This window comes from Anas acuta, chromosome 4 (assembly GCF_963932015.1).
Source record: "Anas acuta chromosome 4, bAnaAcu1.1, whole genome shotgun sequence".
NCBI classification, from domain to species: domain Eukaryota; kingdom Metazoa; phylum Chordata; class Aves; order Anseriformes; family Anatidae; genus Anas; species Anas acuta.
Genome location: NC_088982.1, coordinates 10,983,688 through 11,000,760, shown reverse-complemented (window position 1 = coordinate 11,000,760; position 17,073 = coordinate 10,983,688). Strand labels below are relative to the sequence as shown.

At 37.7% G+C, this 17,073-nt stretch overlaps 1 protein-coding gene across 8 annotated transcripts in view; it reads left to right on the top strand.

The window, feature by feature from the left end:
* The window catches only part of SH3TC1 (SH3 domain and tetratricopeptide repeats 1), an 84,074-nt gene that overhangs the window by 46,583 nt on the left and 20,418 nt on the right, over positions 1-17,073 (top strand). For 2 of the 8 annotated variants that reach the window (XM_068679796.1, XM_068679795.1), the window contains exons 3-5: positions 12,212-12,487; positions 14,092-14,166; positions 16,581-16,708. In XM_068679796.1, the coding sequence (XP_068535897.1) occupies positions 12,259-12,487; positions 14,092-14,166; positions 16,581-16,708 (432 nt within the window). In that variant the 5' untranslated portion in view covers positions 12,212-12,258. Of the gene's footprint in view, positions 1-1,019; positions 1,451-3,249; positions 3,479-3,572; positions 3,650-5,001; positions 5,197-12,211; positions 12,488-14,091; positions 14,167-16,507; positions 16,709-17,073 lie in introns of those variants that run through there. The other 6 variants (XM_068679792.1, XM_068679791.1, XM_068679793.1 and 3 more) reach the window with 6 other exon arrangements.

The following is a 17,073-nucleotide window of genomic DNA, read 5'->3' as shown; positions in this document are numbered from 1 at the left end:
GTTTTCTCGGCTAGTTTTATACGAGTGCAGGAATTTATGGTCATTTGTTAAAGTCAAAGCTATCAATATAAGATTTTCTATCTTGTAGACATTTCAGGGACTGGAGGCATTAATCCCAAAATATAAGAAAATAATATTTTACTCTATATTTATCAAAAGTAAAATCCTTATATGGCACACCTACCACCAGTATTCATTTCATCGATCACGGAAGCTACCTACACTAACTTTGTGTGGCACAAAGATGACATGATGATAAATCACAATTTTATGATAATTTCTAATCTGGTGGCTATATATTGTTTTGATCCTCCAGGTATTCCTTCAGGCATATCCTTTCACAGAGCATCAGCAGAGACAAAAGCAAACCTTTTTTCTACTGAGTCTAAATTGAAATATATATTTATATATAGCAGTTTCCTCCACTTTGGATGCCTAAGTCAAAATTTCCTTCCTCAATACCAAAATTAGCTTATGAAATATCTGTATTCCATATATATTCAGGTTCCAATAAGTACAGTTCCTTCACACTGTATTTTCCAGCACTAATCCTAACAGACTGCTGAAATTTCAGTACTGCAGATTTCAGTGTATAGTAGAAGTCATGGCCTCCTACTCCAGTCTGGTTTTAATTCCTCAAAATAAACATGTTCAGATATACTGAAATAGTTTTCTGTTTTAAAAACTAGATGGAAAACTGACAATATAAATAAGAAACTTGCTCAGCAAAAAAGAAGAAATTTCTTCAAAGGAAAAGAAGCATTACATTCATTTGAGCAGAGTAGATAACATATTATCATATTAGCTTTCCTTGGAAATCCACAGGAAGGTTACAAATTTGTCCTTAAGAATAAACTCTTATTTCTCCCTGAAAACTTTAAGCAGCTGGATAAGTCAACCTTTAATGAAAAAAATTAATTCACCTGGTTATGAAAGGAAGTGCTCATTTTCCTTTAAGTTGCCCAGAATGCTTTAAAAGGTGTCTCTTTAGGTTATGGAGGGGTGGTGGTGGCAATTAAAGTATAAATTGAACTAAGTTTAGATAATTCTATTTCACCTTCCTCTTTTTAATAGCTGTATGTTTGTGGAAGAGCAGTACTATTGCCTCTATGTCAAAATACATTTCCTAAATTCTTAAGGCTTTTTTTCTGCTTTTTAGAGACCTGAATTTCTAGGTGGTTTGTTAATTGCAGTGGCTAAGGAAAGATATATGGAATCCAATTTTGTTTAACAGCTTTAATAATAAAATAGAGAAAGCTTGTTCCCTGTACTGGAGCTTGTGAATACAAACCCTGACTGCTTTTGGTTTGGGGGTCATGAAGAAGTATAAGCTGTCTGTGGTATGTGTGAATCCAAAGTGTGTACCTGATTATGGGAGGTTGTTAAGGCTGTGGCTCAGAAAATAAATCTTGGTGATACAGAAGGAAGGAAACAATAAATCTTCTGAGTGGTAAGTGTGAAATACTATTTTTTATTGTGAGATGATGAAACTATTCTAGAAGGTTTCTTTTTCTCTAATACGTGAGAGACCTGAAATCTGTGTCATGGCTGAAACAGAACAGGGAGTCCTATCATGACCTTCTTGCCTGCCTGGACTGGGATACGAGCCCAAATGTTTTCACTGGTATGAGCTTGTTGACTTTTTGGTCCGTGGCCAAAAATGTCCTCAAGCAGCTAACAGTGGTTCTCAGGAGCTGCTAAACTTAGGAGGAAGTTTTGTCAGGAGTGTACCATGTTGTGGTTTGTTGAGGGATAACGAGCTTAATAGAAACTATTATTAATGTGTGATAATTGTAAGTAAACTTAGCTGTTATTTAGTGCACTAGGTAAATAGCTAAGGAACAGTGTTGAAGCAGTGTAACAGCTGGATGTTTTGACTCAGCATTTTCCTGCAGACTACAAGGCGACGGCATTTCCTTACAGATGGATGGGAGTATATTTTTCTTTTCATGTTTTCTGTTTTTCCTTTCTAACCTAGCCTGTGGAGCTGGGGTGGTGTTTTTTCCAAGACCTGGGGGAAGTAAAGCTATCTGGGTTCCAACCAGGCAGGGGAAAAGATGACAGGACTCTGGGAGAAAACACTTTAACTCTTTACCTAACTGTATGTGCAGTCACTGTGGCGAGATAACACGCTAATCAAAAGGAAACATATGGCTAAACCTATTTATAAGGAAGTTTTATGCAGCTGTAATATTGAAACATTGACACAAGGTGCACATTAGTAAGCCTGTTAAAAATATATATAATTATTTAGGCAAGTTTCTTAAATAAAAGGTTGCTACTGTAGGCTCACATTCCGAGCTGTACAGATTTTACATCTGTGTGCTCAATTGGTATTTCTCTTAAATTGACAGTTCAGATTGTATTGCATTGCTTTTGTTTGTTTTGTAAATATATCTCAACTGCTGGATGAAATAAAACAAAGAGAATAATTCAGCCAAAAAAGCAGCAACTTGCATGACTTCAAGTTTGTCATGCCAGCTGAAGTGATGAATGTTAATTTGAGCAAAACATTAAACAGAAGAGGATCTTTCATTATAGGATTCAACAAGGGTAAATAGGCTTTGTAACACTTAGTGGGCTTGAGACAAAAGATTATCTGGCAGGAATTTAGTAAACAGGTAGAAAGACCCCTTCTTGCCTAAATCTGTTATTTGCTGCAAGTTAATAAGGGTTCCAAATAAGTTACATTTCAATGCGCTTAAGCATTAAAGTTGGTCCTTTTGGTAGCAGGCTAAAATATGCTTTCATAGGTATATCTCTAACTGTGATGGAAGAGTAGTTAGAATAGAAGGTGTAGCCTGGCCTGAATATTAAAATGTGTTGTTTTTCCTAATGCAAGCTGCTCTAATGAAAAGCTGCTGGACAAATATGCAGCTGCAGAAGGGCAGACAAACAGGATAATGAAAAACAATGACAGAGAGAGACAATTAGAGGAAGTTTCTTGTTTCAACACGCAATGTCCTCCTGGCAGCTTCTTTTAATGATTCTGAAAAGCTCAGGGACAACCACACGTAAACAGGCTGTCAAGTCTGCTTGTAATCTTTATAGTTAAACAAGATGGATTCTGAAGCCTGCTCTTTCACATAAGGAAACCTGAGCAGGTGGCACAACTCACACATAGCAAATTTTTGTGATTAAAATGTAGTCCAGTGGATGTGATTACTAATACGGAAACCACCCTGCTAACTTTGTCTTCTTCCTGTTTGCTACAGTATATTGGTCTCTAGAGTTATTTGATGGGAGCAGCTGTTCACAACTTCAGTAATGCTGAATAAAATCTGTGATGTGGATTGGTACTCTTTTAAAAAGACAAGAGAGCATTGCCCTGAGGTTGAAAACTTTGTTTTCTTGCTTCCACTTAAACTACATGGAAGTAGACATCCCCATGAAACTAAACATGGCATGATGAAATGCACTTTGGAGTAAAATCATAGAGGACAGCTGAAGAAGGTACTGAAAAGGAAGTTAAGGAACTGTGAGTTGGGCTGATATTTTGTAACTTGGTTCCTTAAGCAAGATATGTCTCTCCTGATTTCACTTCTCTAAAACAATTGTTTGTACTTTTTGAGATTTTAGGGACACACGAATCAATGGTATGTGTGTATGGATTCTGCAGTGACTGGGGCATAGAAACAGAAGATTGAAGGTTGGTAATCATGGAGGAAAATAGGTTTATATTTATCTTTCTCAAGACTATTTTAGGTTCACATGGGGAGGGGGGGTGTGGAAGGAATACCAGCAAAGATCTGAGCTTATAATGTGATGAAAGGTTATCCTTTAGTATACAAACAAAATAAATGTGCTAAACAGATTTAGACATTTATAAAAGTTATAGAAAATTAGTTGTTTGTAAAATGGTGATATAAATATGGTATTTCATACTGTGGGCACAGCTAATTTATAAATTAAAACTGAAGTGGCACTAGAACACAGCTTTGTGTACTGTGTCATGGAGCAATATCAAATAGATTCCAATGGGAGAGAAGCCCAGTGGGATGGTTGGTTAGGTGTGATTTATACACTCACTTGAAAAGAATTCAAAATTTATAGTATCTTGAAGGATGGAGTGTTCCCAAACATACTGTGGGAACGGATTGGCTAATCTGCTTGAAGTAGTATTTACAATTCATGTTAATATAGTATGACTGGCTGAAGTAAGGTAAACAAGAGTGTGATTTGCAATTAATCACTACTTTATAAAATCAAGAAGCAACTTAAATGTGCATTGTGATTTTGCTGTCTGGGGATGTCTGAGATGCCAGATGTATGGACTTTGGGGCAGATGCCCTCTCTGTTCTATTCTCATTTAGTGCCTGCTGCAATGCTGAGGACAGCCCACACTACTGGCATTTAAGGGTACATAGTGCTTACCAGCAAGGTGGCTGTGTGTGGAATATTCACTGTTTGGGCAGAAAGAGAAGATAAAAACAAAGTCATCTTCATCTTATTGCAGAGGACAAAAAGCCAACAAATTTGAAGTGGGATGGATTCTTATTCCTTTGCCTTTATGGGTCATTTCTTTAGGCTGTGGCATCTGAATCATTGATAAAGTCTTGTGTATGTATTCCTTAACTTCCAAAACTTATTTAATGCTATGTGGCTGCAGATTGCATGATTGAGCTGCAAAGCCCTACACTTCACAATTTAAAACCAACTGGATCAGAGTGAGTTCACTGTCAAATAATTCTTCACGAGGCTTTCTGTAGCCATAATGATAGCAAGAAATCTAATTCTGTGATCAAAAGCAAAGGGGAAACGAAGCCTGGTGCTTCATCTGAAGGTCTATTTGTTACTTTGACTGAACATGCTTACTTAGCACAATGGCCTGGATATGTCCCATGAAACCTTTTAGTAGCTAATACAAAATGACAAAATGAATTATTGCTTTGAAAAGCAGGAATAAATGAATTCCAGCACATTTGATACATTTCTGCTTTGTATACTAAACTTCAGTAGCTCAACTCCTTGCTTGTGAATGTTTTTTTCCCCTAAAAAAAGCTTTTCAATTAACAGTATCAGTTAATAGACAACTTATTGTACATACCACATCCCGGCCTGGCTGTGCAATCAACAGGAAAGATAAGAAGGTCAAACAGGAAGAGCTGTGCTGGAGTCAGTTCTGACCAGAGCGGAGGAAGGCACAGATCTGCCTGCTGTTTACTGGCATGTTGCAGCAAGTCCTACGTGGAAAAGGTAGGAAATCAGTGCTCTGTGTCTGTACCTCCGCCTCTCACCATTATTTAGGTACTTGTGGTCTAGCATCTGACTCCAGGTTTATCGTTAGCATGTTAGAATTGCAGCCAGTTAAGGGGGACAACTTTAGTAGTTTAATACTTTTATGTACCAATAATGTACTGGAAAATGTGTGAATGCGATCTGTTGTGGTTTGAGAAGCTGTTCTGGGCAGTGTTGTGTGAGTTATTCTGTGACAAGAGCATTCCTCCTACTTCATTCTGCTGTGTTAGCTGCCAGAGGCCAAACTGTCAGATCTAACACATAAAACGAAGTGTTGAGATTCACAGATACCTTTTATAGTTTTCTAGTGGTGATCTGATTTTCTTTTGAAGCACCCATAAAACTTGTGTATTTTTAACCAGCTATGCAATCCTAGATTTGAGTCTACAAATCTCAGTGTCAAAACTTGGAAGATTTGAACTTATTGTGCATTCAAAGCTAAACTCCGAGTGGAAAGAATATTTCAGTGCTACAAAGGTATGAAGAAAATTGAATCATGAGGGGTTTAAAACTTCTGAAGAAATCTATCGCACCTTTCAGATTTGAGGCTGGGTCTTCTTTTGTTTGTAGACTAAACATGAGAAATAATACTGCTTGCAACATAGCTTACTAAGAATTGATAACTAACCTAGTTACTTCACTGAAGTAACTTCAGTGATAAAGGAGTCTGTCTTACATTTTTGGAGAGTGCTCAGATGTCTAAATCCATGTAACTTGATTACAGATTTGCTTTACATTTCTGTGTAATACATAGTAGGACTGAAGGAAAAAAACTCACTGTTTTAATTTTTGCTTATGTAGTACATAGTATGGATTATTATTTTTTTTAATTCATGCCCACGACTGACTTACATGAGGACCAAGGCTGTGATTTATTCTAAGTACAAAGTTTGTAATAGTCTTTGTAGTAAGATGTTTCTAGCCTAATAGAGAAGATGCGAAGCAAACGTGAGTTGAGAGAAACGTGGAAGAAAGAATAAGAAAACAATCTAGCATCAGTTTGGGAAAACCATTTAGTTTAACTTTGGATCTGACCATTTGAATGGTCTTGATCTTGTGCAGACTGCAGAGCACAAGATCAAGAATACAGGCAAATGTGCTTCAAATGAAGGTGTAACACAGGGTTTGTTAGTAGCCTTTCTTGGTTTGGAGCCCCTGAGGAATGCAACACACCACAAGATGAGTAAAAATTTGGGGGCTACCAGTGCTCTGTCTTGGGTACAGAAGAGGCTGGAGACTTAAATATAGAAGAGTTGCCCATGTTCCAGGAGGGGCGCAAGTGAGCTGAGATGAGGAGGGAAAGAAAGTAGCAGTTGCTCATTTGCCTTAAAGATAGGAATTAATGCACAAAAGGAGCAATCACAGCAACATTCCCAATATGTACGAATTATCCCCTTGGATAAACTAATTGAACTATACATTTACTTCTGGACTCTATTTCTCCAGCATCTCTATAGCACTCCTGCATGACTACAAATAATCTGTCTCTATTCCCATCTCTGTAAAACTAAAAGAATTACATTTGCCAATGGTAACTTGAATCTAGGGGTTAATAAATTGTCCTAAGCCTCCCAGAGGGAAAATAAGTGAAAGAGAAATATTGTGTTGCATGCAGTTTTTTGGCAACTAGTTAAAATACAACCTATTTTATATACTGGACACCTTTCTCAGACTTAAAAATACACTTTTAAAGATATAGACAGAACCTGTTCAGCATATGTTATTAGTTTTCTTTTTCAACCCTCTTTAATTGGAAGAAATGAATTGAAGTGAAAATTAATGTTCCTATCATCCACAACTCTGTTTTTTGGTGTTGTTTTAAGAGGAGGAAAAAAAAACCTCCACCTTCATAGTCAGGGTAGTGGAAAATATCAAGCTATGTGTTTTTTCTTCTGTATCTGTGTTTTGAAAACAGATACAGGCACTCAATGAAAAGGAAGCAGCAACAGAGGGAAATCGCACACCTCTTGTGTGCGTGCCTTTTGAACAGAGGTTGGTTTCAAAAAATGGGAAGATCACTGGCTTTTTTGGACAGCATCCTACACCAAATATTAATTTCTTGGTTGATCCTCAAAGTACATGAGATGTAAGTAAAATGTTTTGTCAGTGCACACAAATACAGAACTAGCTTTAAAAGACAAAGTTTGTCATCAAGATATTAGAACAAATCTTTACTCCACTTCTTCATTATCTTGTAACTGTTGCTATCACTGAATAGCTAGTTTCTAGTAAATACAGTATTAGAAGTTGGGATTATATGTTTATGAAATATTTGAGTGATTCAAGCACTGAAGGTTAATATTTATTAAATCTTATAGTAGTTAAAAGTTTTCCTCTGCTTCGGTGCTTCTGAATCTGTTTTAATGTGTATTGGAACTATTTGATAATAGATGAGAAAACACCAAGCATAATAAAGATGCTGACATACCTTAGCATTGTTTTTATGTTACAGTTTTGCTCCTTGGGGTACCTGATATTCAAAGGTGAACAGTAAAAGAACAGACGTGATGCAAAATTCAGTGAAAGATTTGTCACTTGGGTTGAAACTTGTATCCCTTGAGATGTCTTTAGATGTGTGTTTTTGTTTTTTTTTTGTTTGTTTGTTTTTAAAAAAAGGCATTCTGAAGTGCCTAGGTAGACAAGGTGCCTACCTGCAGGGAAATGATTTACAGTCTTGTTCTCAGTGCCTCAGTGCTTGTATATAGCTACATAGGCTAACACTTTAAGGTAAACATTAAAGATGGGAAAGAAAACTGCAGAGCTGAGCATGGCTGTCAAAGATTTTTGAGATCTTAATTTTAATTCTGTGTATTTTGGAAAAGAGAAAATATTGAGAATTTATCACTTTTACTTTTATTTCCCCCATCCAGATTTGTTCCTTGCCTTAGGCTCTTAGATACTATGGCTTCTTAAATAGATCATATTTATCTTGACTCATTCTAAGTCCCACTTGTTCTTGTTTTTGCAGCACCATGCTCTATAGGTTCGTTCATAATCCTGTTTATATATGTTACCCTTACCAACAGGCAGGCACTCATGCAGAAGATAGGAAGATTTAATCTATATCTGTTCTCTACCTCAACTGAATTCTAAGAATACAAGTTCCATTATGGTTTTTGGTAAAACTTTTAAAGGAAGATATTTCTGTTTGTAATAGCAGATGATGGAAAATATTAAGATTCTGAATATTGAATTTCACTTCTGGAATTAAGGATAATCTGATCTAAAAATAAGAACTGGCTATGAGATTCATAGAACAGTATATTTTAAACTACATATGGAATTTAGTTATCCTTAATATCACAGTATTTCTTCATGAGACACCACACATAGAAGACAGATACAGAAGTGTTTAATTCATAAGTGTGGAAAAAATACATATGATCATGGTACAAGGAATGGTGTTAGCTACTGCCATTACTCTAAGGAATAGACCAGCTATATAAATGGATAAGCATATCTCTAGTAATGTGAGTTCAGGCTCTGCAAGCCTGCATTTTTAATTATTTATAATTAGATCATAAGGACAGATACAAAGTTTTACAGGAGAGTTAGAGAAAGTGAGATCAGAAGTAAGAACTGCAACGTTACCTAGATATATTAGTAGAAATACTCTTAGGACAAATTACTAAGATACATTGAGTTTTGAGTTTTTGTCTGTGTTTTGTAAGTGTATATAAGATATAACTTCATGGTGAGAACCACAGAGCTACAGCACAGTCTTCTGAAAATCGGCCTTGCCACTCTGACAGGCACTTAAAAAAAAAATAAATAAATAGTGAAAGGGGACAACAAAAATATTAAAACAATGTTCATCCTAATCTCTTTATACTTCATCAATTTATGTGGTTTAATTCTCTCAGTTGATGATACTACCTGCACGTATACCTTGTTAATTTGTTATCATTGTGTAACATTCTTCTGTCTATACATATTTTACTGTTTATTCAAGTGCTCTGTGGGCTAAAGTTCTCATGACTGCAAAACAGTATGGAGGTTGTGCAAACAGATTGCTGCCTTGTCCTGTGTATCTGCCCACTACGGCAGGCAGCGAGGGGCTGGTGCCACTGGTCACGATGGCCATCAGTTTGCTTAGGTTATGGGACCTATGACATGAGGCTTGTTACGGAGCAAAGTGCTGGAAAGTGTGTATGCGAAAGGGCAAGCTGGAACAACGTGCTTTAAGATTCCCCATTTCATAGTGAACAGATGTGGTGGTTTTACTCAGGTGGGCAGCTGAGCCTCACCACAACCACTCTCTCATTCCCCCTCCTCAAAGGGAAAGGGGGAGAAAATACGATGAAGAGGGCTCAAGGGTTGAGGTAAGGGCAGGGAGATGACTCAACAATTACCATAATGAGCAAAACAGACTCCATGTAGGGAGATTAGAGAAATTTATTGCTTATTACTAGCTGTGGTGGCTTTACTCAGGTGGGCAGCCAAGCTCCACCACAACCACTCTCTCACTCCCCCTCTCCTCAAAGAGGAAGGGGGAGAAAATACAACACAGAGAACTCGAGGTTTGAGATGAGAAAGGTTTAATTAAAGGGAAAGGGGAGAAAAACAAACCACAGAAACAGTAAGTCCGCGTGGAAGCACAGAGAGAAGGGAACAAATTATTCTCTACTTCCCATCAACAAGTGATGTTCAGCCATGTTGTGGGAAGCAGGGCCTCAAAATGCATAGTGGTTGTTCAGGAGGAACAGCCCCCTCCCCCACGAGAGCCCCCCTTTTTATTGCTGAGTGTGACATCAGGTGTGGAATATCCCTTTGGTTGGTTTAGGTCAGCTGCCCTGGCGATGTCCCCTCCCCATCACTTGCCCACCCGCAGCCTGCTGGCTCTTGAGGGCTTGGAAGGAGACCTGATGCTGTGCCAGCACTATGCAGCAGCAGACACAACACTGGAGTGATATCAGTGCTGTTCCAGCTACAAGTACAGTGCTGTGCTCTGCATGGGCTGCTGCAGGGAAAAGGTGACTCCAGCTCAGACAGACCCAACACATTAACAAGCTAGAGAAGTAAGAAACAAGGAAAACAAACTTAAAAACACCTTCCCCCCATCCACCCTCTTCTACACCTTCTCCCCCTGAGCAGAGTAGGGGAGCAGTGAGTGGGGGATGCAGTCAGTCTATAGCACTTCATCTCCACCCCTCCTGCCCACATAAACCCACTACAATAGAGAAGAGAGATTTTCAGACAAGTCTGAAGACAGATCATAAAGGGACACTAGGGTTACTGGGCACTAGTCTGAGGCTTTGGAAGAGCAAAAGCAATCTTTCATCTACAGCTTCATTTTTAACCAATTTCTTCTGGAAAAGAAGCAGCAGAGGAAATTTCACAAAGATTACAAGTTTGATATACTTACAGTGATAGTAGCTTGTTAATGAGCATGGCTGGAGTAAGCACAGAGGAATTTGGGTTCAAGTCCGAGTGACAGAACTAAGGGAAAAATCTATCCTGTGGCTTTATGGAACCAATTAAAGAGGCCTGTGAGAACCCACTGAGGAAGTGGGTCTAAATATCAGTGGGACGTGCTGGCTACATGAGCTGCATCCTTTGCAGATGCACTGGAGATGATGTCTGTTCCACTTTTTACACAGAATCATAGAATCGTTCAGTTGGAAAAGACCTTGAAGATTGTTTAGTCCAACCTTTAAAACTGGCTTTTGAAACTGAACTAGCTTGTCTTGAAGATCCCATTTCATGGGTACATCTCAAGTTGGCAACCTGTAAAGGGAGCAATGAAGCTTGCAACTACTCGTGCTCTACTTCTATTTCTATTGCTTTTTCCTGATGTTCATGCCAGTAACAGTATTGCTGCCAACAGCCTCAAGCTTCAGTGGATCTCTGCTGCTTTACTGCAAAGACATATTTGGATGCTTTTATACCAGTCTTCCAGCACTGGGGGTTCCTCCAGAGGATTCATTCTTTAACTGGATTTATAAAACTTTGCCTGCTTGTTGCAATTAAGCATGCAGTACCAGTTCCATCCTTGTCACCTTCAGAAAATGTTTTCCCCTGCATTGCCTATGTTAATACTAATGATGCAATACCTTGGAGGCTCTGCCTTAGAGCTGGCCAGGAACAAATAATTAGCAGTGGACACAAATATGTTTCACTTCAGGCCTTGGAGTGTTGCTATTAGTCAAATCTACTGAGTGCTTTGTCACTAAAGCAGCAATGACACCTGACTGCAGGAGCTTTTTCTGGGATGAGTTTGGGTGTTATGTACCAGTTCTGTCTGAAAGAAGTCTAAAGCAGAAGTCAGACAGTGACAAGCAGTGTTTTCAAAAGGGAAATTACAAACACTAGTGAATTTCAGATACCCTGTCCCCAAAAGTATGTAGTAAACTTGATTTCCTCTTTGTTCGAGATGTGCACTGAGGGAGAGTGAGGTGTTCATTGGGTAAAGTGCCTTGCCCAGGACTAGGGTTAAGGTATGACAATGAGGATGTTTCGTCACTGTTTCCAGCGTAGTTTCTGGAGAAGTTTCTAGAGTATTTCAGATTGCTCACACATGGAACTTGGATATCTTTCATAGAGTGTATCCCATAGAGTGGGGAAGCACTCCTTTCTTCTTCCCACCCCTATTTGTATCTTCAGATTCAAGCATCAGCAGAATAGCTCTGAGTGCTTTCCCTGCCAGCTGCTGTGTTTCCAACAGCTTCTTCCCTTCCTGTCACGTTGTACAGCTGATCACAGGTCGATTGTCCCTGTGACAAAGCAACAACATCTTAGTGTTGTCATAGTAATTGCTTTTTCTCCATTATGTTCCTTTCTTTATTCTCTTTTCTGTCCTCCATGACTTGGGTCTCCAATCCTGGTGGGTTGTGAAATAATACTTTAACGTTACAATTAAATACTTTAACATACAATTAAAAATAACTCCCACAGAAGAGGGACAGCTCTTGCATATGTGTGTGTATTCTGAGATTTTTTTTAAATACATAATTTTATTTTATTTTTCTCTCAGATCATTGATACATGTAATGTTAATCATGTCACTGTGAGGCACTGCAAATGATGGCAAGTTTGGCAGCAGGAGGTGGCATGTCTGTGCCCAGCTCTGATGGCACCATGGAGGAGGGAACCCCTGCTCCTACTTCAGAGGGAAAGCAAGGCAGTAACTTGGAAAGGAATGAAACAGAGCAGGGTATGTGCGTGCCTAGCTGGGAATGTGAGTCAGCCAGTGCTGCCATGAGCACTGCCAGGGATGGAGGCAAGACAGACACGCTGCAAGAACGAATGGGTAAGACCTCTATCAATACATTCTGATCACTTTGCTCTTGACTTACCTTTGCATTTAATTTTATTATTGTTGTTGTTGTTGTTGTTGGGTTTTTTGATTGTTTGGAGGAAATGGTAAACGAGTGTTGTTTTTTTTGGTTGTTGTTGTTTTTTGTTTGTTTTTTAACAAAAACAATGCTTGCAGTGTGCTAGCAGAGAGATGTTGTTTTTCCACTGAGATTTTTTCTGACCTACATCTACAGTACAAGGCAAACAGCTGTATTTCCTCCGTAGCAATGCTGCATAGGTTGGCAAACTAAATGATCTACATAGAAACTCTATGTTAGTTAAAATTAGCTGAGATGAAAATTATCAGAATCCAACGTTACCTGCTGGGTATTAACATCTCAGCAAATACCTTTCAAGAAAAATCTCTATCTGATACTATCGAAATAACAGTAATGCCTATTTCACATACCAGAAACATCTATTAATTAATTGCCCTTATTGACTACTGGGTAATAATAAAATTTATAATATGTTGTTAGAGTTTTGACAGTTATCTTGTACTTCTGGCTGAGCAGGGAAACCAGAGGAACTCCAGGGGTCCCTTCCAATCTCAAGCATTTCTGTGATTCTGATTCTATGACACCACCTACTCTCCTGCGAAATCCAAAGTGCTTGGGAACTGCAATTTCTAATGCTAGTATAGTAATAATTATCCTTAAAGATGATGCTTTTACTGCATACTGTTTTATTTCTGAAGTAGGAAAATTCTGTGCTTCTGTATTCCTAGTTGGTCTTGTGCCGTTGTTCATGTAATATCAACAAAAGCACTGAAAGGGAAGATATTTCCACATCCTACTATATTGCAACCATTTTCTTAAGACATTTTCCACTGCTCTCCTTTTAAGATACATGAAAATTACATCAGATTTTTTCTTTTAAAAAAGAAAGACATTTTCCTACCACTTTCAGTCTCAGAAATATCAAGCCTTGGCTTCATTGATTTTTGCTCAGGGAACCTTGAGAAAACAGAACTCGCTTGGGCGTGTGTTTTCTAGCATGAAAACCTACCATTTCCAAAAGGACTAGAAGAAATATAAGTCAAAAAAAAATTTTTTTTTTTGGTGTTACTTTTTTAAAACTTCAGTTCACTCTTATTTTTTACATTATCCCTCTCCCAAGTGTTAAATTTGTAACAATTATAAAGAGAAGGATTATTGCTCCCCGTGTATGCATTGGTATGTGTCATTGATACTATTTGCAATTTATACTACTGAAACTTCTGTGGAGGCCACTTTTTAGTATAGGTGTAAGTGAAGAGACAATGGTGTCTGACTTTTGATCCCTCCCAAATGGGACTTCACTTTTCCTTTTCATCAATTTTCTATTGATGGAGAATTCCATCTTAAAGCTTCACATTAAGATAAAATCAAGATTTAACTTTCTCCCTGGTAGGAGAAAAATGATCTTCAGATACTTTTCATATTTTTGGAGAATTATAAAGCAGAAAGGGGAAAAATATTTATTTTGTTCTAGTACTTCTCAAGAGCATCAAATGAAAGTGATTATTTATGTGGACATTGAAAATGCACTTAACTGCTCATTTGTTTATCATAATAGATTATCCACAAAATGGAAAATGCACAAATGTCAGTTCAAGGACCCTTCCCAGTCAAGCTGAGAATTTTCCAACTGGTAAGAATGCCTTTATATCATGCAATCACGCAATGCTTTCTCATTTCTTTTTCAAATAGAGACAGCTACAACAACAGCATTTGCAGTTGTCATTCCTCTAATTTTATGACATGCTTCATGGCATCTATGAAGTGCCTAACTTCTATATATGATTTGTTGACAATTTCTCATAAAAAAAAAGTAATTTATTAACTGCAATAAAACCTAGAAACTATTTATGGACTATACTGGAATGGCTAATAAAAACAAGAGAAGCAAATGAAAACTTCACTGTTTTATGTACGGGTTTCAGTTCTTCAAATGTTTTATTTCTAAGTTTGCAGCCCTTCCAAGTCTCAAAATTTAACATGCTGTATTTTTAAGAAAGCTGGAGTTGAGTTCTTCAGGAAACACAACAGGCTTCTTTTGGGGTGGACTCCTAGCCCCCTCTGTGAATTGAGGGTGTCATCACATTTTTTTCATATGGAAAATGAAAAATAACAGACTGGTTGATATCAAAAGATTTGTCTCTTAAAGGAAATTTGTGAATTCCTCATCATTCTGGAGTTTCTACTCCCTTCCTTCAAGCAAACTAGGTGCTCTTATACCAACAGATAATTGACTCCTCTGATAATTTGGTAGATGTTGATATCTGAGAAATATCTGTGCTTGATGTCCTCTGTAGTCTGTGTAGCTTCAGTATTTGCATGAAGCATATAGACAGACTTAACTCACTGAATGTAAAGCAGACCCTGAACCCAGTCTCCTGGACTCTGCTCTAGAGATAAAGAAATTGGAAACAACACTGGGATATCTTCTGGCATATGGTGGTTTGTACGGAAATTATTCATGCTTGCCTCACCCATATAGAATTTGGGTTTTTAATTAACGGTATGGATCAGGGCAGACAGGAAGATTACCACAGGTGCAATTGGGTTTTGGACTATGTTTCATTCCGATAAGCCATTACTATTTGTTCTCTTGGCAGAAGCACACATATTTTAGTCCGTTCAGTTCAACGCATTTATTATTTCAGTCTTATTAACTCATATAAGACTTAAATCATGTTTATAGAGTTAAATATTTAACTTGAAGGTAATTTGATTATGCAAAATAATTTAAGCAAACTTTTTAAAAATAAGTCTTTTCTTGTGCTTGTATCTGTCATGGCTTCGAATAAAATGAAAAGATCAACAACACTTACCTGAAAGTGATCTGAGTAACACTCAAAGGCTTTAGTTTGTGTTTTGTGCTTTACAGTTGACTGTATGACCACAGCTATACAGAGGTCTTGTAATTCAGTAACACTGCTTTGCATCTCTGAGAAACCCTTACTGACATTAAAGTAATGGCTAATTCAGGTTCAAGTCAGTCATAAAATTCCAGAAACAGAAAGCACTCCAGAAACGGATTAAGATGCAACACTTTAGAATGTGAAAGTATCTATTTTACTGGATTAAGAGGTGAATCTCAGAGGAGCTGGAATATTTTAGAATGCGCAACAACCCTAGTTATTGGTGGAAGCATGACCTATATACATGCTTGCAATCGGAATTCTTCCTGAGTGGGTATTATTGGCTTATGTGCCTATCAAAGTATCTGAAACCTTATGAATATGATTTACTGTTACTGAGTTAAATTAACAGATGAGACATGAAGAATGAAAGCAACTTTATTGAAAATCCTCTTTATCTGAGAAGAGCTAGCAACAACTATACCCCTAGCTGTTGTAAAAGCTTCTCATTTGCTACTTTAAGGTCTGAGCATAGGTATCCAGATTCTTTCACATGTGATAAGGAAATCATGTAAGTGAGTCTTCAGTTTGGCCATTTATCTTGGTTTATACTGCTCAACTAGCTTAGCTGAGAAAGAGCTTTTCCCATATTCAATTTATAGAAGCCTTCTGAAGTAGTGGGGATGATGTGTCATCTAACCATGAATTTAAGATTAGCATTGAGCATTGTTGTAACACACTGAACTATGGTTGTCTTTTCCTGAGATGCCATTATCTAATATGTTTTCTTTGACTTTTAAAATATGCACAGGATATTTGGAAATCTGGGCATGTTCTCAATGCCTGCAGAGCTGTCTGATTTGATAAATTACCAATCTGCTTGATTTTCCTTCTTCTACATCCCCAAGCATGATAGTTTCAGAAATTTTCTTCAGACTATCAAATCCTTTGTATAGCTGAATCCTATTTTATAATACCAAGAGAAATCTCGTGTCTTATGCTAGATCATTATTCCTACTGGATAATAAAAATGAAGAAAATATCCCATGTGTGAAGCAGCCCAATTTTCTGTGTGTCTGTCTCTGAAACTGTAAAAACATTTCTTAATGTAGATTCTCTGCTTTTGAGGGGTTTTCTGGCTCTACAAAGCTGATTCTTCATCACCAAACTTGTAGCACTATAAATGGATATCCTTCTCCAGATATCTCCTTGAAGTTAACAATGGTAAGGCGCAAGAGTGGATGTCCTGATCCCAGACTCCAAAGACACCTCAGAGAACAGCTCCGTCTTCTGGAAAATGACAGCAGGGAGGTCATGGCAGTTTTCAGTGTAAGTCAATTGTTTTGGAATTGAGAGGTTTATTTGTTCAGAGAACACAGCTCTATGCTACTGAACTCATCAGGGAGATGCTTGGGTTCCAATCCCATCTGCATGCTGCATCCTTGAATTTGAATGACCAGAGTTTCCTCCTGGTTCACAAAATGATCTACAGACCTGAGAAATATCAAACCATTGAAAGAGATAGCAACACCAAATTCACGCCAAATAAACCCAGCTAAATAAGTTACTTAAGAATTCTAATTAAAATATCTTCTGCTTTGATTTACATCACAGGAAACTGTCTTTTGTGTGATTTATTAATTTGCCCTCATTGTGGCTTTTCAGTTTCCAGTTGCTTATAGTCATTTGGCATG